General features: G+C 38.4%; 1 protein-coding gene across 2 annotated transcripts in view; it reads right to left on the bottom strand.

Moving 5' to 3' along the window:
- Positions 1 to 24,916, bottom strand: part of cdkal1 (CDK5 regulatory subunit associated protein 1-like 1) — a 253,811-nt gene that overhangs the window by 105,604 nt on the left and 123,291 nt on the right. For both annotated transcript variants that reach the window (XM_040013109.1, XM_040013107.1), the window contains exon 9: positions 8,562 to 8,728. In XM_040013109.1, the coding sequence (XP_039869043.1) occupies positions 8,562 to 8,728 (167 nt within the window). The remainder of the gene's footprint in view (positions 1 to 8,561; positions 8,729 to 24,916) is intronic.

Raw genomic sequence — 24,916 nt, 5'->3', positions numbered from 1 at the left:
GTAAAAGGGTGTAGCTACTGCAGTGTGTACTGTGCATTAGATGGAGGAGCTGTAAAGGGAGATGACGAGATGAAAAGTCGCACTACATCCAGTCTTCATGCCTACCATCTATCCCGGAGCTTCCCCTAAATTAACAGTATTGCCAATTACCAAAATCACTCTTTATGTCTCTGTAATGATTAGTTCACCAGTATGTAAAACACTTTAATCAAAATTATATGTTTTAATGTTGAAATATAATTATTGGTGCTATGCACGAATTTTCAAATTTGCTGTTCTACAAAAAGTAGTTGGAAAAAAATGTTAAGAACATTATTATTTTTGGATTAAGATGCCAAATTATTCTTATTTAATTGCATTCCTGAACAGGAAAAAAGTTGTTTTAATGGCTGAGCGTTATGCTTGATTAATTTCTGACTTTTCAGAGGAATCTAGGATGTCGGCTGAAATGCGGGTATGAAAATGTGAATTTGGCTCATGTTTTTATGACAGCTAGTTAAGTACATTTGTTAAGAGTATGCGTATATGTATGTAGCTGGGTGTCAACACAGTTTCAGGAGACTTCCCTCACATGGATCATTTGTCATGCACTTGACTGTATAATAGAGATCTGCAAATGATGTTGCAAATCCCAGAAGACTTGAGGATCTTTAATATTTCACAGCTACCAATACTAAATGTCAAAGTGTAAATGATGCTGTGTAAAAATGGTTTTTAAAAAACAATATGATATTCAATAACTACGTGCTGCCTTGATATTGATCATCTTTAGAGTTGTGATAGTTTTCAGATCAAAGCAAAGCTTTGTTTTCTTTATGCAGGAATATTGCAGTTCCAGTTCAAGTCTGTACTGAAGTTTTTATACCTCACTCCCTGTAGAAGTGACACACTCCTAATTTGCATGTTGGCTTCATTTGTTGACACACCATTTCAACGTGGCTTTAATTGCTTCTACCATGGCGATGATGTTGTCTTCCAAAAGGTTTGCTTTTCTCTTAATATTCCCGACTACACCCTAATTTATCCTGGTGTCATGTGAGGGTAAAAAGGATGTGCCATTAACTTTAGTTTGAGATTTATCAATCACATATGCTCAAGTTACAATCTTGGATCCTTCAAATGTGCCCAAGCAAGGTTTTATGATCAGTCAACTGTAAGCTTTTTTGTGTATTTATATATTTATAAATCAGCCTTGACCAATACCGTTTTTGTTCTTTAACCCAACAGGTCTTCATCTGCAAAAAAACCCCCAATATTTTCATCTCTGGTTGATCAGCGCAAATAGACACACGAACACAGAAAAGATCGAGTTAAGCGAATTAGCTCAAAGGATCTGATATCGCCCCCCCCCCAAATCAGATATCACTTAAAAGAAAAGAAAAGAAAACATATGTGGGGGGAGAGGTGATGAAAGTCGATTTAGCTCCAAGCAGCCTCAGCACGTGACTACAGACGTTTCACAACAATTTCCCAGAAAATATGCTTACTCTAAACTTTGTGCTTTTCCGTTTCTTTTGTTTGTGTATCTTTTTCCTCATCCTTTTCATCATTCACTCTCCCTTCTTTTTTGTGTTTGGCGCTTAAAACACGTGATAGTCATGTTTTGAATACTGCGGGATTCAAAAATGAATGTTTCTTACTTTCTCTCTAAGCAGGCTGCTGAAAGTCAGGGTCAACTTTGTTTGAATCAAGTCATCTCTGTATAGCTTGTGACTGCAAATATGTTATTAATCAAGCACATCGCACAAAAATGAAATAAATTCTAAACTCTGCAACCCAAAAGAAATCGACCTTAACTTTCCAAGTGAAATTCGGTTGAATTTAAACATTTGAGAAAAACATACATGGTCAAACGGGCCAAAGGGGATCAGTTCAATGTAATTCGGTCTCCTCGGGGCAGCGGGATGTTGTATGCGTTATTCATTGCACAGCTTAGAGGAGACACAAAGAGTCAGATGTGTTTAACCGTGAGTGTTTTTTAGGGAGCACTAACTGAACGCGTCCTACACATATTCAAAAATGAGAGCTTACTTATTCACTAATAGCAAGTGCTGTTTGCTATAATAGCAACATTACGTTTGACACTTCGGGAAAATAACAGTAACACTTTAAGACTCACTCAAACACAGTTCAAACTACACAAAAAGGTGATGAGAAAAAATTCTCAATGTTGTTGTTCAGAAATAAAGAAGCACCGACTCACAAGCATAAAGCCAGAAGAAAAATGAAAAATGGCCAATGAAGAGACAAAATCTTCTACAGTTATTTTTGCAGCAAAAAGGTTCAAGTAATAAATGTGAAAAAATACATGCTTTACTAGTTATTTGTGCCGTCTTATCATTTGAAATTGGACAGAATCCTTTAAAACTCAAAGCTTTGAAAGATGAAATCAATTCATACATTCAGATTACCTGAACCTCTAAAAACACATATCTTTTAATATCATGTGTCACCCAGTGAAGTCTGTAGAGAAATCTATTCCCAGGACAAGTCAGTATTTGTGTGTACATGACCAAGCACAACCACACTTCAGAAAGTGAAATATACATTTTAAACACTTCAAGCTGTGCTTGATTTTCCTTGGCATCTATACCAAGCTTGCTGCACACCTCTTAGAATGAAATGCATTGCACGGTTAAAGGTGAATTGGGTGTATGTGTAGGATTTGTCATGTGCAAGTGTTTTCTGTGACTGTGACAAACTTTGTTTTTAAGGGGACATGCACAACAAGTCACTCAAAAATACAACTGAACTACAGTCTAAAGGCGCAACAGAGGCACATCTGAATAGCTTTGCTGTGAGCTTTCATTTGGTTTAGTTCCTCACACAAAATGCTACATTAGGCCTCTAATGTGAAGAGGCTCCCAAAGGCTTCATTAAAATGAAAACGGATTGAGAGGGTGTTTCTATACAGCTGCCCTTGAGCCCAGGCAAGAGATGGTTGTGGCTATGTTTCTGTGAACAGGTGTCTAGTGTATAATCATTAGTGTATGTATGGGACAGACCTTTTGCTGTGCTACAGCTATTTGGTAGTTTATCAGGGCACACAGGGAAATGCTTCTGATAAGTGATAAAAGTGGGAGGGAAAAAAATAAAAATAAAAAGCAACCAAATAAAATGAAATATGAACTAAAATTAACATATTTTTCAGACCATAAGGCGCACCCGGATTATAAGGGGCGATCGTGGCTCACGGTTTGGGAGTTCGTCTTGTAATCGGAAGGTTGCCGGTTCGAGCCCCGGCTCAGACAGTCTCGGTCGTTGTGTCCTTGGGCAAGACACTTCACCTACCGCCTAGTGGTGTTGGCCAGAGGGGCCGATGGCGCGATATGGCAGCCTCGCTTCTGTCAGTCTACCCCAGGGCAGCTGTGGCTACAACTGTAGCTTGCCTCCACCAGTGTGTGAATGTGAGAGTGAATGAATAGTGGAATTGTAAAGCGCTTTGAGGGGCTCGAAAAGTGCTATATAAATGCAATCCATTATTATTATTAAGCGAAACAAAACAGCCAGATAAGCCAAACTTTACTCAACTCATTCTTCTTGCTTCCTCCACTTTCGTACCATTGATCCATTAATGTTGAATTCTCTCGCAGCTGCTCTGTTCACATGTTGTTGCAGTATATTATTGACTAACCTCTGATTGTGGATGGATTATCTCAGTTTTTCTCCTGACTGAAGTTTGGTCCGTTTACAGCATCCTGTCACGTTAAATTCTATCGGAAAAAACTTAGCATTCATCCTCCAGCTTTACTGTGTTTTTGTTATGCTAACACAGCTGTGTCACTAGCGATCACATAGCACATCATTATGGTAGCCGTAATGCTCCGACAATCCATCAAGCGGTGCGGCTTTGTAGCTTGCCGAAGTCGCACTAAAACATTTTCTTTGACCGATTTTTTAGCGCCGTGTTCCACATAAAATCAGTTTGAGGTCAGTAAGCACAACCAGAATTAATACATAAGGCGCACTGTCGATTTTGGAGAAAATTAAAGGATTTTAAGTGCACCTTATAGTACGGACAACACGATAAGTGCAATGAGGAGTGAAAGAAGCCATTTACGTCCACTGTGAGCAACCATCTTTGAACAGAGGCGGTGGTTTACGACACCAACTGTCTGCCATCTATAATCCAGTTTTGAGAACCCTCCCCAGACGCCTTAACGCCCACTCACATCCTGGGCCATCTGACCTCAGGAAATCACATGATAGGGTGGGGCCAGGTTTCATAATGAGCTCACCCGAAACCCTGGCTGATTGTGACCCACACCCGTTTTCACACCTTGGCTCATGTGATTAGGTAGAGGATCATCATCAACTTGATGATGTCAAACTGTGTCCTCTCTTTGAATTACTGTTGTTAGTAACAATGTATATAGATAAACAGAGACTTGTAGCATGATCGTGAATAACATCTCATATGAAAAATCTCCACTGGGTTATCAAGAAACTGTTGATCGATCACAATCCACACGGCATTATCACCAAAGGCCAAACATGGAAAACTCACTGGCATCACTAAGGGAGCAAATTTCACTGGTTGACTACCTACACGGAGACTATTTTCACACCTCATTTGCCATTTCTAGTATAGATTATTATAAATCGCCCACACATAAAGGCTCACAGAAACACATCCACACTTATCCACACACACACACACACACACACACACACACACACACACACACAGTGGTCAGATGTGGCTGTACTGTGGACAGACGGACAGATTCAGAGATGGGTAGATGGGGAAAAAGATGCTACACTCCAAAATATAAAAACTGAAGAGGGGGGGGAAATGAGGAGAGAGAAAAACAAAAAGTGGCACTGTAGAGATATTTTTACGTGAAGCTACTCAAAAACGAAGCACTGATAGCACAATGCAATCAACTAAAATGTCAGGGAGAAGTGGCCCGTGAGAGCAGATTGGGCCTTTAACTGCTCCAATCAGCAAATGGTTCTACTGGCCTGTCTACATCTGTCAAGAAAAACAGGCTGCACATAGGAAGAAATTGTGTGCTCTTGTGTGACAAAAGGAGACAGTGCAGACGCGTTGATCTGTGAGTATTTGTGAGAGAGGGTGATCTTTAAAGGGGTAGTGGAGAAGTTACTTGGCCTTTTCAGCTTCAATCACAGCCATTCGGTATGATGCCATTATATAAGTGCTAGCGTTCTTCAAAAGAAGAGACAGCAGGACATCATTCAGCCTTTAAGATGAACGATAAAAATACTCTGGAGACTCTGCCTTCTTCATCGCCACGCCACTGACGTGATTACCATCATCACGACTTCAATTGGAGAAAATAGACAAAAGAGGTTATGGACGAGTAATTAGGAGAAGAAAAAACTAAAAGCAAAAGGTGAAGGGAAAAAGATTAAAAGCGTCAAAAGGAGAAAATGAAGAGCTATACTGAAAAAGAAGGAGCTGCAAGAGGAAGCAAAGGAAGAAGGAAAAACTTTGAGGAAGGAAGCTCGCAAAGACTTTCAAAAGACTTTTTTCTTAATGACTGTCAGTACGCCCTTATTTATGAGTAGGACTGCAAAAAAGGGGAAAAAAAGGACAGTGTGGAAAGGGTAGCAGACAAGAGGGGGGGAAAGGATGGATACGAAAGGGTACATAGGGAACAAGAGCAACACAAGACAATGATAAGTTAAAGAAGACCATCTTTCCTTATGTAGGTTAATTGGGTGAGGAATTAAAGCAAAAAATATATAATTCAATCCAACACATGGACATTAACAATAAAAAGGGCTGCTAGCATATGAAATTATTCTTAATACACACACACACACACACCAAGTGACTGTGTCTTCCAAGTGTGTTTCTAATTATCAGTTAATTGTTATTCCCTATCATTAGGAGGGTGGGTTTTTAATTGTAATGTAGCCAAGCAGAAAGCCTACCTATACATGTGGGGGACAATTAGCCACCTCCATTAACCCCTGGTTAATTACAACCTCTATAGCTGCTTCCCACAGCACTTTTCCCACTGCTTTTTACCCCTAGTCTCTATCCCCAGGCCTTCATCCCCTTACTTTTTTACATTTCTGCCCTCATTTCATTAATCAGTGATCCCAATCATCTTTGATTGTTTGATTCAAAGTATCTGTTATGAATTTATTTTTTAAAGAAAAAAAGGAAGGAAAAAAAAAAAAGTTCTGTCATTTGCTTTTTCAAGGTTACCATTACCCAGTTCATCCTCTATTTCATCCACTGACATGTTTCTCCTCTCCTTTTTCAAACCAACTGTTTTTAATCAGGGCTGAAATTATGAATGCAAACAGGCAACCAGAGCAAGAATAATAGGACTGAAAAATAAGCCAGAAATTAAATCTATCAAGGTCAGCAATCACGTTTAATATAACATTAAAATATTAACTAGAATTTGTACAAAAGGTCCCACTTCCTTGAGTGAACTTTTGCTTCAATGACAGGGATAAAACCCTGTCATTGAAGCAAAAGTTCACGTGTGATTTTATTCCCAGCAGAACATTGCTTAATAAGAATTGTGACATTGTGTAGGAAGTGTTCAAACACCTCAGTTTTAAGGAAAGAGAGGTTTTCCGATCATTAACTCATTGTCCCAGTAAAGGATTTTAAGAGTGCAGTACATTACCTTCCATCATGTTTTGCAGATAATTTATACAAAAATCACAATGTGACCAAAACAGAACAAACCAAGAAAAACAAGGAAGTTGCTTTTCAATCTAAGTGGCTGAAAAGTAACTTCCTTTGAGATAAAGTAATCAATAAATAAAGATTAAAAGACTCAAGTCGCAAAAGAGCTGTCAAAAGCAGGCCACAGAGGATGAGCGGTGTATCTATAGCACTTCTCAGGAGCCTTAACACGGGCAAACACTTACGGTGGGTTAAGATAGACCTGCAACGTACAGTAGAGGAGCAGATGAACAGGAAGGAAGATGCAAAATATCAATTTATCAAACACATACTGACAATGATGTCTCAAGTCACACCTACTATGCTGGATCAACACCACGGTAGGCGATGAAGTGAACTAGCACAGCACAAACATGACACACTGGCTCTCATCGTCGCAACACGATGCTCACCATTATGCTATCTGCTTATTATATCAATATTTTGATGGCTGTAAGGTAGCTTTAGATGTTTCAAAAGAATGAAACATCCATGCATGTTTAGATCATATGACTAAAAGCAAATGATGTCACACCCTTTCTTGCACTACTTTATAGCAGGTTTGCACAGACCATCAGTTTTCTTGGTGTTTCATCACATACTCAGTCCAAATGTATCCAGTTTTTATATTCTTCTCATTACCAACAATGCAAGATTTAGGTTTAACAAAATATTCTATTTCCCAGAAAATCTTGACACCACCAGCTGCCATATAGCAGTGAAAAAGTCCGACTGAATAACAGCTCGCTCCCCTAGCTGAGACTTTCTTAATGACCTGAATGCAGGACCTCGGGGTAAAAATGCACCACGCTTTACCTGCTCTCACAAAATTGAAACAGGGAGCTGATAACGGTTGTTAAACGCACTCATCTGGCAAATTATAACTTCAACCCTTTTCCATTATTGGTTTATTTTCAGAGTGATGGCTCGGTGATGATCTGTCAATGGTGATCTGTCAATGTCAAAAGGCAACTTGCTCTTTTTCACATTTCTCTGGCAATGACATAAAAAAGGGCAGACTACAAATCCCCACAGCAGCAAATTTTACAGGAATACCAAATGAAGTAGAGAAAGTCTTAATTGATGGCAAAACCCTGATGTAAATTTACAAGTCTAACTTTAATTAACCAATTAATAATCTAATTAACTATTTCACAGACTCCTGAAGTTTGCTAGAGAGTGAATAATAATGAAATAATTGAAAAGAAAATGAACTGGTTGCAACAAACAATGGACCAGGAAACAACATGTTGGCATGTGTCATCTATCCAGATAATCTGAACAATGGAAGGACTTTTTTTTAAACACACATTGCAATCCTTTGCACTCAATACATGAATATGTTATTTAAAAAGAGGCACGACTGTCAGTTCATGAAAAGCGATAGAATAAAATAATGTGTTATGTCTCCAACACAAGTTTTTTTTTTTTTTAAAAAGGGGGTAAGGCAGAAAAAGATTTAAATGGCAGAAAATTCATGTCTCACAGACATGCAAATACACAAAGAAGTCAGGGCTAGAGATCGAGAGAGAAAATAGAGAGGGGTAACAATGCCCATTGTTCCATTAGAAAAGACAATAATGATTGATAAAATGAGGTTACTAAAGAGGACACAATGGTCCTTAATTGACTCATTAGGGAAAGAAGAGAATGAACTAATCAGCAGAGAATGAGTGCTGCAGCTAAACTGCTTGGTAAGCAAAACAGAAAGGCTTTTACTTTATTAAATCTAGGCAAAGCAATATTGTTTGTTCACAGAAAGAGCCCGTCAGGAGAAAAACAAAGCAGGTAAAAAGGAAGTGTGTGGAGTGTCTCGGTGTTTTACTTTTATTAATACCGATGCATTATTATATTTGATAGGACTCGTGGGTGAAATTGGGGAGGTGCTTGTGTGTACTGCGCATACCTCTAGGTGTTCCAGGATATATGGTGGATTCGTCATCCCCAGCCTTAGCATGGCACCTTCGGGAATCTCCTCCACCAGTCTCCACAGCAGCGTGGGCAGGTCAGTCCCTATGTCTCTACCGTAAGCACCGGTGTCCTCACTGGTCAACCAGATCTCGCACACTCCCTCTACAAAGGCACGCACATATAAACATGCTCATTAACCATAGTAAATTCATTAATTCATATGAAGTAACAGCCACCAATAACCACCATCAATAATCAAAGCAGGCTGCGTATTAGTTCCCAAGTGGGAACAGTTTACAGTGACTGTGGGTACTGTTGTACTTAAGGGAATCTCATGTTAACATTTCACTAATTTGATTAAAAATAACCTTACCTACTGAAGGTAATGAATGAAAAACATGTAGGCTGAAACCTGAGGGAGATATTTGACTGTTAAATTAACTGAATCAAGCATTCCACTTTAGAGTTAATGTTTAGCTTGTGTGTGTGTGTGTGTGTGTGTTAAAATATCTTTTTCCTGTTTAACGACTTAGTTAAAATTATCCATGCTGCTTGTGCTAGGAGGACATCGCTCTCCTCCACCACGTATTATCCAAAGTTGATTTTAGCGCTACATATTTGAAACTTTCAAAACTTTGGCTAATTTGAGGTCAGAAGTTTGCTGATAGCATTCTGCAAACTGCTTCACGGTCCTATTTTTGACATCCATACAGCCCGTTATGGCTGTCTGCTTAAAATAAGTCCAATTAACAATTACCGTCTGTGCTCCTGACTAATGAGTAACACCTGAAAAAGCTTTAAAATGCCCTTCGTAAAACTCTCTCCTGCTCTCGTAGCTATAATTCTCTGCGGGAGTCTCCTCACATCACATTATTTTCTTCTTCTTTAAGCAACTGTCAGAATAAACGTAAAAGTTGGTTTTTACTCTGTTTTACTTCCTTCTTCATCTGTTATTAGAAATACTAATGTAAATAGTTATGACAGCCAAGCTCAAGCTCCAAAGGTTCCATGTCATTATCTCACCTTCTCTCAGGTATCATTATTTCACTGCCACTCTGAAGCTTTTGTTGTCATTGCTTATATATGCCAGGTCTTTGATAGAAACCCCATTTATGACAGTCACTGACAAGTATTAAAAATACCAGTGTTGTAAACATGGATTGCAGGAATGTGAAGGTCAAATTCAGCAAGAGGGGGTGATCAACTGGCTTCATGCTAAATTAGAGCAACGCTCAGCGCTAGAGCTTAATGAGCTAAGTGTCATTTGACTGCAGGTCCGGAAATGGCTGAGTGTCTGTTTAAGCTGTGTGTTAAGACATATTATATCACACAGGCACACATAAACACATTTGCACTTGCAGGGGGACGAGTATTAGGTACACACACGCAAATGCACACAACCATCATTATCATTAGCTGTGCAGAGACAGACAGAAAGATGCATGTGGTCATACCGTTTGGCTAATTGGACAGTGTGTGTATGTGTGTGTGTGTATAGAGGTGAGCATGGGCCAGATAGATTAAAAATGATGACGGTGTAATTGTCTGGAGTCGAATTAAAGCATTTCCAGAGCTCATCGTCGACATTAAGAAGCACTAATGATTTCTGTCGCCAGCCGCGTCTAAAATCGCAATCAAATGCATCCATCAATCACACATGCTTAAATCATATCAGGCCAGCATGCACACTGTATAAGAATATATCAAGATAGCTTCATTGTGCAATTAATCCGATGCATATTTCACCTTCGGACAATATTTAATAATAACCTAGTTCATTAAACTCCCTATCATTATTTAATTCATTCAATTTATTATGCTTAGAAAGTACGCGCTGTTTTTAAGCAACGTGTCTCCTCACAGGCATAAGACCTTCCCGTGTGCTGCTGGCCACCAGACATCTTCAAACCACCCCAGAGGTCGAGCATATCTCATATAGACGTGTTATCTTCTAATATGAATTTGTAATGGTGTTTATTTACTGCAGTATTTACTGTATTTATTTAATTTGTCACATTCCCATCTTTTAAAGGTAAAGAAAAGCATTGATAGCAATTCCATGGACAGCTCAAATCAGCTTGTTTGGGCTCAGTAATACCAATGTCACTACCAAGTCAAGGACCTTGACTGCATCATCTACATACCAGTAATGACCCAAACCAGCACAATAACAGTGTCCTTTTCAGCTTAACTGTTGCAGAAAGACACTGACCAAATGATGGCCTCATTCACAGCCAAACGTACTTTGAAATGACCTCTGAGCTAAATTGCTTCCTTCCAAAACAACATTCTTGTGATTCCAGTCCAATAATGCTGTACAAATAGTAAGCATATATATTGTTTGCTGTGAAATATTTCTGAATCCCCTGTTAATTATGTTTTGAGCAGGGTGATGCTTTGCAAAAGTCTCTTATGTTTACTCAAGGCCACAGCCATGCACAGATCTCCAGCTCAACTCAATAACCTACCCAGTAATTTGCCCTTTTGGCTTGCTTCTCGGTTCTTTTGTGTCAGGTGTGCCAACGGTGTTATTGTTGGCCAAATGCAGAGAGGAGGCAGCTATTAGGAAATGCCTGCCTTTCTGTATCTGGTCTTATACAAGCTGCACATCTGCTTCCTCTGCTTTTGTTTACGTGTAGTGACGAGAGGTCACAGTGGTGAAGGGCTGACAATTGTCTCCTGTCAAGATGGTGCAAAAAAGTCATAACGCTGTCAGGAGACATTTGTGAACCTAATAGTGCATTAGCCATCGCTTTTCATAATGTACTCGAAAATAATTTATATACAGTACGCCTAATTGCTATCATTATATTATCTGGCTGCGAGTGGTTTTACTTCAATAAATACTTTCTGGTAAGTAGAAAGTATGTACACTGCTGAATGGTTTAGGAAATACTGTTCTGAGCACATTTTGGCCTCTGATACCATTGAGAAATATGAATATTGATCATGTACTATCATTGTTTTATTTTATTTTTTTTTAAATATGGGAAGATGAATCCCATGCAACAAAGTCAGGAGGGACACATTTCCACTGTGCTTTGACCTGTGCGTGTTGACATTACACATTAACATTTGACCCAAGTCCTTTTTCCAACCACTTTATGATGTAGTTTGATGTCAGAGCAGTTCCAAACACGGGTGGGTTTTCCTAAACGCTATTAACATTCACTTCATCCTGACAAAGCATAGCACAGACAGGGGAGTGAAAAAGCATGTCAGGATTTTAAAAAGTCCTGATATGCAAAACAAAATCAAACAAAGGTAAAACAAAACACTCAGTGAGATAGATCTGCACTTATGACCGCATTCCCAAACCTACAAGCTGAGAGAGAAAGCTTGACCACAGAGGAAACAGTTGCACGCATGTCCAAGTTCCATTCGTCTTTGTCCAAGAACAACACCATCAGTGCGCCTGAATAAACCATACAAAGCCATCATCACACCCGGTCTCGGTCAAATACTTGTTTGCTGTGTCTGGGTTTGCTTTTATGGGCAAGTTTTCATTTTAGACTAAATGTAATGAGGACATTTCTATACTTGCAATTATATTTTGGCTCTTATCCTCACAATATGAAAGGTGCTTTCTAGACACAGATTCTTCCCCATTAATCTGACAGCACCTCATAGTGTCAGCTGTATGCCTGAATGCAGCACTTGTTCAACTTTTTCATTAAAGTCAAAATGGACATCTTGCAATGGTACGGTGCTACGGTCTAGGACCGTACCATGTTGCATCTTTCAACATGGTACGGTCTGCAGGCACTCTGTAACAAGTATTTGCCCCCTTCCTAATTTCCTAGTGTTTTGCTTATTTCTCACACTTACATGTTTCAGATCATCAAAAAAATGTTAATATCAGACAAAAATAACCAAAGTAAATAGAAAACGCAGTTTTTAAATGATGATTTCATTGATTAAGGGGGAACAGTTATCCAAACCGCACTGGTCCTGTGTGAAAAAGTAATTGCCCCTCTTGTTAAATCATGAATTAACTAATTTTTTGGGAAAGTTGAGCTCAGTTTCACTAAACACACTCAGGCCTAATTACTGGCAGACCTGATGAATCAAGAAATCACTTAAATAGAACCTGTCCGACAAAGTGAAGCAGGCTAAATGATCCCAAAAAGTAACAAAGTCACTGAAATATCAGTCTGGAAAGGTTAACAAAGCAATTTCTATTTATTTTCTTTGGGACTCCAGTGAACCACAGTGAGATTCATTATACAAAAATGGAGAAAACTTGGAACAGTAGTGAAGATTCCCACGAGTGACCGGCTGACAAAAATTACTCAAAGAGCATATTGACGAGTCGTCCAGGAGGTCAAAAAAGAACCAAGAACAACTTTAAAGAACCACAGGCTTCACATGTCTCAGTTAAGGTCAGAGTTCATGATTCAACAATGAGAAAGAGACTGGGCAAAAATGGCATCCATGTTTCAAGGAGAAAACCACTGCTGTCCAAAAGGAACACAAAGGCTCGTCTCATATTTGCCAGAAAAACATCTTGATGATCCCCCCTAAGATATCTGGAAATATATTCTGTGGACTGACGAGACAAAACTTTTTAGTTTGAGTGGCGTTACATTTGGCATGAAAGTAACACAGAAATGGAACATCATACCAACAGTAAAATGGTAGTGGTAGTGTGGTGGTCTTTTGCTATCTCGGGACCTGGAAGACTTGCTGTGGTAAACAGAACAATGAATTCTGTTCTCTACCAAAACATCCTGAAGGAGAATATCTGGCCATCTGTTCGTGACCTCAAGTTAACATGCACTTTGGTTCTGCAGCAGCACAATGATCCAAAACACACCAGAAAGTCCACCCCTGAATGGTTTAAGAAAAAAACGAATGAAGACTTTGGAGTGGCCTAGTCAAAGCCCTGACTTGAGTCTGATTGACATGCTGTTGCATGACCTTAAACAAGCTGGAGGGTTTCACAGCATTAACAATGTGGCTAAATTACAAAAATTCTTCAAAGATGAGTGGGCCAAAAATCCTCCACAGGGTTGTAAAAGACTCATGGCCAGTTATCACAGTTGTTGCTACTAAGGGTGGCCCAACCAGTTATTAGGATTAGGGAGCAATCCCTTTTCCACACAGGGTCATGTAGGTTTGGATTTTTTTCCACTTAATCATAAACACCTTCATTTAATTATTTCCATGACAGGCCTGTTTCTGTTCAGCTTCCATACTTTTTAGAAGTACATGTAATAGTCATGTTGTCATGTAAGACGTATATGTAATAATCAAAGAGGCTGGATGCTTTCCAGTGTGTCCACACTGTAATGTAAAATTACTAGTATTTCCAAACAGAATAAACTATAACACAATTACATATCTGCTATATTTACAATCAAAATAACACAGAAATGATACAACTGATGAAGAAATTTCATTTATTCCTATTGTAAGGTTAAAACTGTTGTATTTTTTGCAAAAATATGTTATAGTTAATATGTATTATCTGAATACTAATTTTGAAAATATGTACGTAAGCACACTTCCTTTCCAAAACAAAAACATGATACAAACCATGATGCAAATCTGAACATGTTTAGATTTTCTTGCATTGTTACGGTTGAAGCAGTGGTCAAATGACACTGATTAAACACTTTTGACTAATTAACACTATGAAAACTGGAAAATAGCATCAAACTGTCCAAGCGTAAAAAATGTGTTATTCTAAGCAAAAAGGAGTATTCTATCCCTCAAGCTGTTTCTAGGACATAGCTGATTAACTGAAGGTTATTAAATTGGCAATCCAAAGCCCTCTACAGGAACTCTCCCCTGTTTCCAAAGCACTTTAATGAAGATGAAAAGTGACCAACAAATAGACAATTTAAAAAGAAAAACAAAACAGTTCAGGCATGATTCATTCAAGATAGTCTGACTAAAATCAGCAAAAGTATTGTTGAGGAAAAGATATCAAGTGGTGGCCTCAGAAACACAAGATTTTATCAGTGAGAGCCTGTTTGACCAACTACACCCTGGGACACTTACACTGACCCAACTACACAGTCACCAAGGGGAAGAGTTACCCAAGAGCATAATGAACTCGAACCTTACAAGAACTTGAAAACCGAATCACAGGCATGTCACCTCAACCCACTTGAGGGGAGGTCTTTTTTGTTGTGGAAAAATTCAACTTTAATGATACATTTAAACACTGAAATATGTAAGTACTCCTAACATCACGAGAACCTCTGCAGGACTTTGTCACATCATGCTGGAATAATGCATAGTTATTGCATGGTTATAGGTCTAGTATGCCAGTTTGACTGATACCAAGGTACTCCAATAAACTGAGTTATATATATATATATGAATGATCATCCACCAGTCCAGTCAATTGTATGATTCTACAGAAAATCAATTTTTAGAATTTTTTTTCCTATCCAATCGTTGACTCAAATATATTTCTCCTCCACTAAACTACCAGCAACTATGGCGGATAGGTAAACTGGACACACAGGAATGGTGGTTTTAAATATTTCCTACTATATTTCTTTTTCTCTACATACATTATTTAAATTGCTGTAAACATGTTACAGTATACACATGGTAGAAAAGCATGTGAAACAGAGGGCAACCACGTTTGGTTACTTTAAACAAAACATTCTGCTAGTTGAATATTTGGTTGATAATTTATTCAAAATTTAACACAAATAATGTGACAGCCTAAAGCATAAGCATGTGCACACCCTTGTTTTCATCACGGTAGCTCAATGTTCACACCATGTTTAGCTATGTGTTGCTTTGAGTCACGGAAAATGTGCTTAATGTAGTGTCTGCAATCTAATAAATATTAGCACTTAGGGGGTTTCTCTGACCCTGCACATTTGCAAAAAAAAAAAATATATATATATATAACAAATGTCTACAAAGAAGAAAACAGCACAAATCAGGCCTGGTCTACGACTGAGCTATAAGTTTGTGAACTTGGTACCTTTGGTCAGACCGATCACAATTCCCATCTCTTCTTGTTTCTCATGGAGACCAATAAAAAGACTGATTATAAATATGCACAAACACACTTCGGGTCCCTCCAAAGACAGATGAGTGTCAACACAGACCCAACGTGGATCGATAGATTTCCTCTTAAGTACATTCAATCTGTGCGTGCCCAGAAATTCATATGGAGGGCAGCGAAAAGAGTCAAGAGAGGCTACATATAAATGATGTGTAATCAATATTATTACAACATAACTGTAAATTGAGTGATTTCCAAATTAGATTCATACGAGCAAACTAGATTTATGCAATGAATATAATGCCAAACTAAAAGACCGCAACATATTAAGATATTATTTTTAAAATACCAATTTGTATTTATTTCAATAAAACACTTTAAAATGACTCAGTATATAAAATCCTCACATGTGGAATAACACATTTAAAAGGTCCAAGAGGAATTCGCGCTTGTAAACACAAACCATGTCTTTTCCAATAAATCATTAAGTTTTTCATCATATGAAAATATACACACACGAAAAACACACAACCATGCAACACTTCTGTACTGTGGGTCTAACTGGAAGGCCCGTCTGACCTTCAGTCACATCAGTCCCTCCCCTATCCTACTCCATCATCCACTACCCCCTGGCTGTCTGCCTCCACAGTAAACCTCCCCACCCACCACTACACAGTAAAAGATTCTGGGGCAGATGTCAGGAAAAGCAACTTGAGAAATTAAATGATGAATGTGGAAGGAGAGGGAGAAAAGCGAGCGCTTGTGTTGTGAGACTGAATAAAGGAGAGAAAAAAATTTGCTGGAAAAAGAAGGAGGGGGGAAACATTTTAGTTTAGGGATAACAGATAGATTTGTTAATAGAAATCCATTTACTCCATTAAAAATTCTGTTCTTCTGAATTTTCATATGAAAGACATTTAAGGATTCAAACGGTACACACAGTACGTAATTATTAGTTTAATCGGCTAACAAGTAAATATGTGTGATGTCACTTCACAATTTCATTTAATTCATCTGATATTTACGTATTCAGCAGCTTTCACAAACATTTCTAAACTTTACTAACAAACATTTTTATACATCAAGAAGCTTCACACACGTATTCAGTCTCCACTGCACACATTATCACACTGCAGCCTATGCACAAACACCACACACAGAGCTTAATTGCAGTAATTAAGCAGCTTAGTTTAGAGCAACAACTGTTGATGTGATGCGTGGGTGTCTTGGCAGGTAGCATCATCATCACGGATTAACCCAACACACACACACACACACACACACGCGGGTATATGCAAATATCTCTCAAGCATGTTTACACCAATTACATGTATGTGTGCATGCTGCACATGCATGTTTGGTGTACGTGTGTGTGTCGTGTGCATAAGTGAATATACATGCATAGCTTTAATTAAGAGCCTACACAATCCTTTAAAAAACAACAACACATCAGCTTTAACCTACTTTTGAATAGTTTCCGAACTGCAGGCATGACCTTCTGTGCACGTCTACGCATAACGCAGAGCGTCTCAATACATCAAAGCTTGTTTGTATGCGCACACATATGTGCACACGTGATGTCACGGAAGATATGGGTCAGACACACTATATGGATATATCAAAAGTAATTGGCAAGGGAGCTCCAAGTATAATGTTTATGTGCCTATTGTTTCTATGTGTGTGACTGTAACAGTGTGTGTATATGAATACAAACAGAGTAATGGGGGAAAGATGACACATATGCACGCTTGTCTTTTCTGTGTGTGTCTGTGTGTACTTGTAGAAGCTGCCTGTTTTCCAAGATGATGAATGACTACACATGAGAGGATTGGGACCAAAAGCAGCCCTTTAACTGCCTTAAGTGCTTCACGACAGTGTTGCTTCCACTAAAATATGAGGAGTTCAGTGAATTAATGGGCAGGGAAAGATGGAGGTGGGAACTATCTGAGGATTTATTTTATTTTTTTTGCTGAAGTTTCATAATCATGTAGCATTAAAACATAAATATACCAAGGGGACAAGATTTAAAGACCACAAAAAAGAAATATGTTAATGAGTTAGCAATCAATCACAAGTAACTCGTAAAAGTTTCATGCAGCCTGACAGCCAGTACGAATGTTTAAGTGTTCAAAAAGTAATGACACAAAAATAATTTAAACGTTTGATGTTTGAATGAATGGAAAAATATCCTGACACCTGTGCAATTTAGATATTCTTTTGCATTTTTCTCCTATTTTCCTGTTATTGACACCCAATTACAATTTGGCATGAGGAAAAACGTGTAAAGGGCATCTGTGAGCAATGCATAATATGAGAAATTACATCTAATACCAAAATAACAAACATGTACAATGAGCGTCTTATATTTCTTTTTCATATGGTTGCAATGGAGTGCATGAGCCTTAACAAGACAGTGATGCAAGAAGCCCAACAACTGATATACTTTAGGTAAGACTCAAAACGTCTGTTTGCATGATTGTGACAAACCATAGTGCCATTCCTTCAACAGTGAACTCTACACACAGTAGTTTGTGAGAGTCAGGAAGCAATTTTCTCGGTATGTTCTCAAGGCAGGGTTATACGTTCAATTAAGTCATTGTCAGCCCTCTTATAATACCAAAATATATATTTAAGCATGTCACTACTAACTATGCCATTGTATAAAACCACAGGTGCTGCAGGGGTAGATGTAATTTCTGTCAGAGACTCCAAGAACTGCAAAACAATAAGACCATTAGACACACACACACACACACACACTTACACACACACACTTTTTAACCATGAGAATAACATATGGAAATTTGTCCTTATTAAAAAGTCATTGAGGTTTGTACTGGTTAATATCAGCTATCAAGAAGTTAGCATAATGGGCAAACATACACACACATAAATATGTACAATCACATATACTGTATATACATATGGTCATACAGGACCCAGTGACATACAAACACACCAGACTTTTTACAGCTGTGTTATTAATCAGACATAATAAGGCTTAATTCCATTCATTTCAACGGTGCTGACCTAATTTCTTGGTTTGTGTGCGCGTGTGTGCACGTGTGTGCATGTGCGGGCATTAATGTGATAAATAATTATAGGTCCGGTCAGTATTTATGCTAATATATTCATGACACCTGCCGGCATGATGTTTGTGTTTGTTAATTCATTGAGCCAGTTTATGCGGTGTGTGTGTGCGTGCGTGCGTGCGTGTGTGCGCGCCTTTGGAATTAGTTACTGTAGCAAGCCCAAAAGAACTTTGCACTCTGTGTGACCCTGTGTGAGTGTTAATTAATAAAGCAACTCTAATAAGTATTCAGTGCATTTGCAGCTGTGTTTTAAATATTTGCAAATGTATTACTGCGTTATTCTGTGTCATATGTGTTAACTGAGCGCTACATTGCACAATATTATGTTATGTAAATACTTGCATTTTCATGAGGCACCGGTTCTGTATTAAATCCGTTAAAAAGCTGAGGTCCATACAACAGAAAGAAATGTATAGTTCAATAACTCTATTCTCAAAGAACCAAGGCCATAATGTGCTTTTTGGGCAGAGTGGTCAAAGGCAGGAACTGACTGGTCCCAGTAAGAATAGACAGTGAAAACCAAAGGCCAAAGCTTTTCAGGGAACGAACTTCAATCGCAACCACATGTTTGAACATGCATAGACATTAGTGTTTGCATCCTTTTTGTCCACAACTTATGCTGCACAAGTATCCATAGCCATAGTTTGCAGAGAGATTACATTGGCAGACAAGGATATACATAAAAAGTAAAGTGCAAGTCCACAAGAAGGGGTCTGATTTTCAGTTCTTAGAAACCTGCAACCCAACTGAAAAAATAGAAAATGTAAAAAAGAAAATAAAACATTTGAAAGTTTTGTTTTTTGTTCACCTGTTAACCCTGAAGGGTGTTTCTGAGGTTCCTGCTTGGAAATGAAATGCCCAGACAAACTATCTCAGTATCAAAATACAGCTGCAACTTCATCAGTTTATCAGAGTTGTAAGCATCACAGCAGATGCCTTTGTGTCAAAGTAATTGAGGATAAAACACAGAAAAATATAAAGGAGCTTTTCCTTATATGTCTGTGAAGGTTCTCAGTCATCCAGGTGATCGTAGTCTAAGGAGCTTGGAAAGAAAAGTGTCTGGACTTGTTTAAGTGTCTTGAAGACGTTTCACCTCTCATCTGAGAAGCTTCTTCAGTTCTAAGGGTCAGATGGTGGAGAGTCCCAGATTTAAACCCAGTGGGAGTTTCCCCCCAAAGAGGGACAAAGGACCCCCTGATGATCCTCTACCTAATCGCATGAGCCAAACTGTGAAAACGGGTGTGGGTCCCAATCAGCCAGGGCTTCGGGTGAGCTCATTGGGAAACCTGGCCTCACCCTATCATGTGATTTCCTGAGGTCAGATGGCCCAAGATGTGAGTGGGCGTTAAGGCGTCTGGGAAGGGATCTCAAAACTGGATTATAGATGGCAGAGAGTTGGTGTCGTAAACCACCGCCTCTGTTCAAAGATGGTCGCTCACAGTGGACGTAAATGGCTTCTTTCACTCCTCTTTCAAACCATCTGTCCTCTCTGTCCAAAATGTGAACATTGGCATCATCGAAAGAGTGACCTTTGACCTTTAGATGCAGATGAACTGCTGAGTCTTGTCCTGTGGAGGTGGCTCTTCTATGTTGTCCCATGCGCTTGTGAAGTGGCTGTTTGGTCTCTCCAATGTAGAGGTCTGGGCATTCCTCGCTGCACTGTACAGCATACACCACATTGTTGAGTTGGTGTTTTGGAGTTTTGTGTTTGGGATGAACCAGTTTCTGTCTGAGTGTGTTGCTGGGTCTGAAGTACACTGGGATGTCGTGCTTGGAGAAAACTCTCCTGAGTTTCTCTGATACACCGGCTACATAGGGGATGACAATGTTGTTGCATCCGTCCTTCTTATCCTCCCTCGGTGTCTTTTTTTAAGCATTTTGTAGTTTTTTTGGTATTGAATGGCAGAAATTAGGTTTTCTTGTCTGAGGTCATTTTGGTGGGGAAAAAAAGACATTCGGCCAACAACATTAATTGGTGCATAATTAATTGTTGGATCCAGAAATTGTTTACTGTGAGTTGCATCTCAGATAGAGCTCATTGCAACAAAGGCTACTACTGCAGAAAACTAAACGTCTAGAAGCAAAGTAAAACAAACATCTTGCTACATACAGTTTTAGCTACTAGGCAAGTAGCTTTACAGTTAAATTGCCCCCCCCCACCCAAACACACACAGACACAAAAACATGCAACGGGGGGTCGAAGGGAATCAGGCACAGGGTTTTCTGCAAAGTGACAGATGTGGCGACAGGCTGTCCAGTCAAGCAGAAACGCTCAACAACTTGTTTAGCCGAAGACCTGGAGTGACAGTGACTGTGGTTAGAGAGAGAAACGTGTCAGGACAGACAGAAACACACACAGGAGAGGAAAGCATACAAAATACCGTTACTCCACTATTGGAGTCAAGAAACACAAACTTCGTCTTAAACATACTTTTTGCTATTAGCAAAAAGTGATCCAGTCTCTCTTTGGGGTTCAAACCAAAGAGGAAGAATCAGGAATACCACTTCCCTACATTGAATACACACTCCTCTTCATGCACACAGTTCCCAGTCTCTACTCACTGCACACCAGAAGGTCAACCTTCCCCCTTCTTCCTGTGACTTCAGCTGTAGCCAGTATTTCAGCACTTTTTAGTAGAAGCGCATAATTTTTCTGAGATGTTAACTCTGAGGTTTACAGCAGGTCTAATCAGCACTAAAAGGGTATGAGCCGCTTTGTGAAGGCTTCGATAATGTCTTTTATACTCAGAGAGGGAAAAAATTTATGATAAGGAGAAAATCAGCTGTCACTGATGATTAGCATTTTTCACCATTTTTAGCAAAAAGACAAAACTTTACTGCTTTTTTCCCCCAAAATGACACCGATCTGCTGACTGCTTTTAATTATCCTACTGGATATTTTAATTGATTAATTTTATATGTAAATAAAAACCTCTGTTTTTCTTGTTACTATGCAACATTTGATCGTTTTAAACTATTAGAGCTTCTTCTGAACTTTTTTTTTTTTTTTTTTAAATGCTTTGGAGTCATGCATTTGGGTCTGAGTCATGAAAGCACAATAGCAATAACTCCATATGAAGCCATTTCACCTAAGTGAAGCAATATCCTCTTGATTAACACAAAGTTATGTGCTAAAATGTGCTTCTGTTTGGCAAGAGTAATGAGACCACAAGAACTACTGAGGCTAAATACTGCACTGCCACCAGAGGCAGGCAAAAATAAACACACAGATGCATGCTGAAGACATGTCCTGACATGTACAGAGCTTGTGTTTGTGTGTTTGCAACCCATGCAATTCAAAAGCATTCTCTTTTCTTCCTTGCCAATGGAAACTGCTCTCACTGGTTAAACTGCAGGAAGTGATAGTGTATTCCATAAGATCAAACAATTTTAAGGGCTGCTGTCTTGTATTCCATCGTCTCCCCTTATCATTTTTCTTTTTAATGATTCATATCTCTTCTTGCCGTTATACATCACTGAAAGCTCTTCTCTTCTTTTCACTTTTATCTTTCTATCACTTTCTCCAGCAATTTGCTTACTCTTTTCAGCCACTTTAACTATTCAACAGCATCGCCTAATGTGCAGTCATTCCTGCCCACCCTGTCAAAATAGAGTCCCACGCAAAAATCCTCTTTTAATATTATAATACTCTAAAACGTTCAAATCTATATCATATGCCACAGTATTCATTCAGTATACCTATACTGAATATATTATACCTTTACCTCACCAATCAAAAACTGACATTAACTGGAATAAAACAAGCATCAAGAAAGCTAATGTATAGTTAGTGCCCTGAGTCAAAGATCTAAGTAAATAAATAAGTATGTTTTGTAAAATGGAACTTCTTATCACTCAAAGAAATAATACAGTTTAACTAAAAGATGACTTTCGAAATGCCCCTTTTGTCTGTACTAACTGACACCACATGGTTTATGTTTGTTTGGCGGTGAACTACTCAAGTTCCATCATATTAAAGTCGAAAAATTCGTAACTCTTCTTCTTTTTTTGAACTCCCAGTGTCAGAAAGATAAATTATCACTGCTATTCTGTGCATCAGCAAACAGAAAAAAATGTTTGCACTACAACTGCTGTGGTTTAATGTTCAGGTTAAAGTAAATTATTGGTAATAGATAGTCATGTAATCCATGATTTTATTTAAAGAAATAAACATTTTATAACGAATAGTGCAGAAGAATTCTTCAACCTTAGTCTTAAAAAAGAAGTCTGTTTTGCATCAAAAGAAAGCCTGCTTGGTTTAGTCATCAATGGCACCTCCCCACCCACTTCTATGATTTGCATACTGTGCACGAACATGCCATCTGATAACACCAAACATTAAATATTCACAACGAGCAGGCAAGAGCTCATTATTTGAGCAGCATATTGGTTGCAGGTTGGGTTGTCTTGAACCATCACAGGATTTAAGAAATAACCTAAAAAAATCTAACTAGAATACACTTCTTTTTTAACTGTTTACAATTTAAAGCTCTTTGAATGACTTTGTGTTACCTTTCATTTTTGAACCTTAGTACAATAAGTGTGGTGAACAGACCTGTGCTTTTTGCCCCGAGTCAAATCTTACTGGTTCAACTGGCGTCTTGTTGCAGTTTGTTCGGACAAAGTAATTCCGATGGTGAGCAAAAGAACTGAATCAATGTCCTTTTTTAAACCTTTCTTTAAATACAAATGAAAACACTTGCGATTACGAGTCTCTTGCTAGCACATAGTCTAACATAAGCAAGTGAAATGCAGTGGTTGTTTTGACAGTGAAGTCTGATGACTCATCAACTAATTTAGTTCAGTTCAAATAAACTACAGGTATAAAAATGCCCTAAGAATTAGCTGGCTGTGTTATGTCCTGGTTCTACCACCATTTACAGCATAAATTTGATGATTTGTATCTAACTGTGTTGCCATAAAGCAGGGCTTTACGGACATGTAAAGCCACTGCCAGTACTGCTGGTAGGAATGTTGGTGACTCTTCATTGAACAGAAACACTACAATTTAAATTTGATCAAGTGTTTTTGATGCTAAAATGAAAGCTCAGACATAAACCTGAGGGATGAAGATTGAGTACAAGATGATGATCAAGTTTTCTGCCTTTTTCTATCTGCCAAACAATGACACATCCAACAGAAGATGCTTTGGAACAGTAAATGCGATGGAGTAAATATTTTTGAACTGCAGTGGGACAAAACAAAGGTTGTTTATCGAGGGGCAATGCCATGTACAACCTGAAGCACAAAGAGTTTGAGCTAAAACCGTTTGAGGGAACATTTCCTAGAGGACACATTCAGTAGTTTCCAGCATTTGCAAAATATTTCTGTGAGCAAGCTTCGGTTATGTTTGCGTAAGTATGTGCATCAGCTGTCTACCCTGTAGCCCCTTCATGTCACCCGACACCAGGAGCTCGTGGCTATAACAACGGGCAGACCACTATGTGAGAACTGCTTCCTGCAGGGGGTGTGAAGAGACCCCCTGATGGTATCAAAATATATTTTAGAGAAGGACAAACACAAACGTATGCACAAATACACAAAAACTACACTAGGTTATAAAAAATAAAATAAAATAAATTCCACTTAGAAGATGTGGGTGTACTTTTGTAGAATGACCGTACATGAGGACGTTTGCCAAATAAAGGCACTTTTTAAACTTCTTTTGATTCCTAAAGAAAAAAAATGAATATGACACAAGTCTACACCAGTTTACTTATAAAACTATTGTTATTTTGCCTGATTTGAGCAGCTTGACAGTAGTAGTTAGATAAAATTAATAAGTGATTGAATGTATAAATATGTTTGTTATATGTGAGTCTGAAGCCATTAAATTTAACATGAGCACTAAAACAGCTAAAATTGTGATTAATAAATTATATCACGAATCCACAACACAACTTCATCCCAATATGGATCATTTAAAATTAATTTAAAACTGAAGACTAAATAAACAAACTTCAGGGCTAACGTTTCTCTCTTGGTTTTTCCTCATTCCTTAAGCTAAATGGGAAAGAAATAAGTTGCTGATGATGTGTCTCTTTAGGAATAAAATGGGTTTTAGGCTTTTCATAAGCAATGTTAATACACACAAGTTAACACAGATTGGAAATTAGGCAGTAAACTGATACCAATGAACAACAAGACTAAAAAACTAAAAAGGTTATAGTTGTCAAGTGAGAACACATTCTTAAAAATGTAAAAAGTTTTAAAAAAGAAAAAAAAGACTCTGAGACAAAGAAATGTACACAACAAATCGACAACGGGACACGAGGAAGACTG

The sequence above is a fragment of the Simochromis diagramma genome, unplaced genomic scaffold (genome assembly GCF_900408965.1).
Source record: "Simochromis diagramma unplaced genomic scaffold, fSimDia1.1 OVJJ01000618.1, whole genome shotgun sequence".
Lineage (NCBI taxonomy): Eukaryota > Metazoa > Chordata > Actinopteri > Cichliformes > Cichlidae > Simochromis > Simochromis diagramma.
This window is presented reverse-complemented; position numbering and strand designations above follow the sequence as displayed.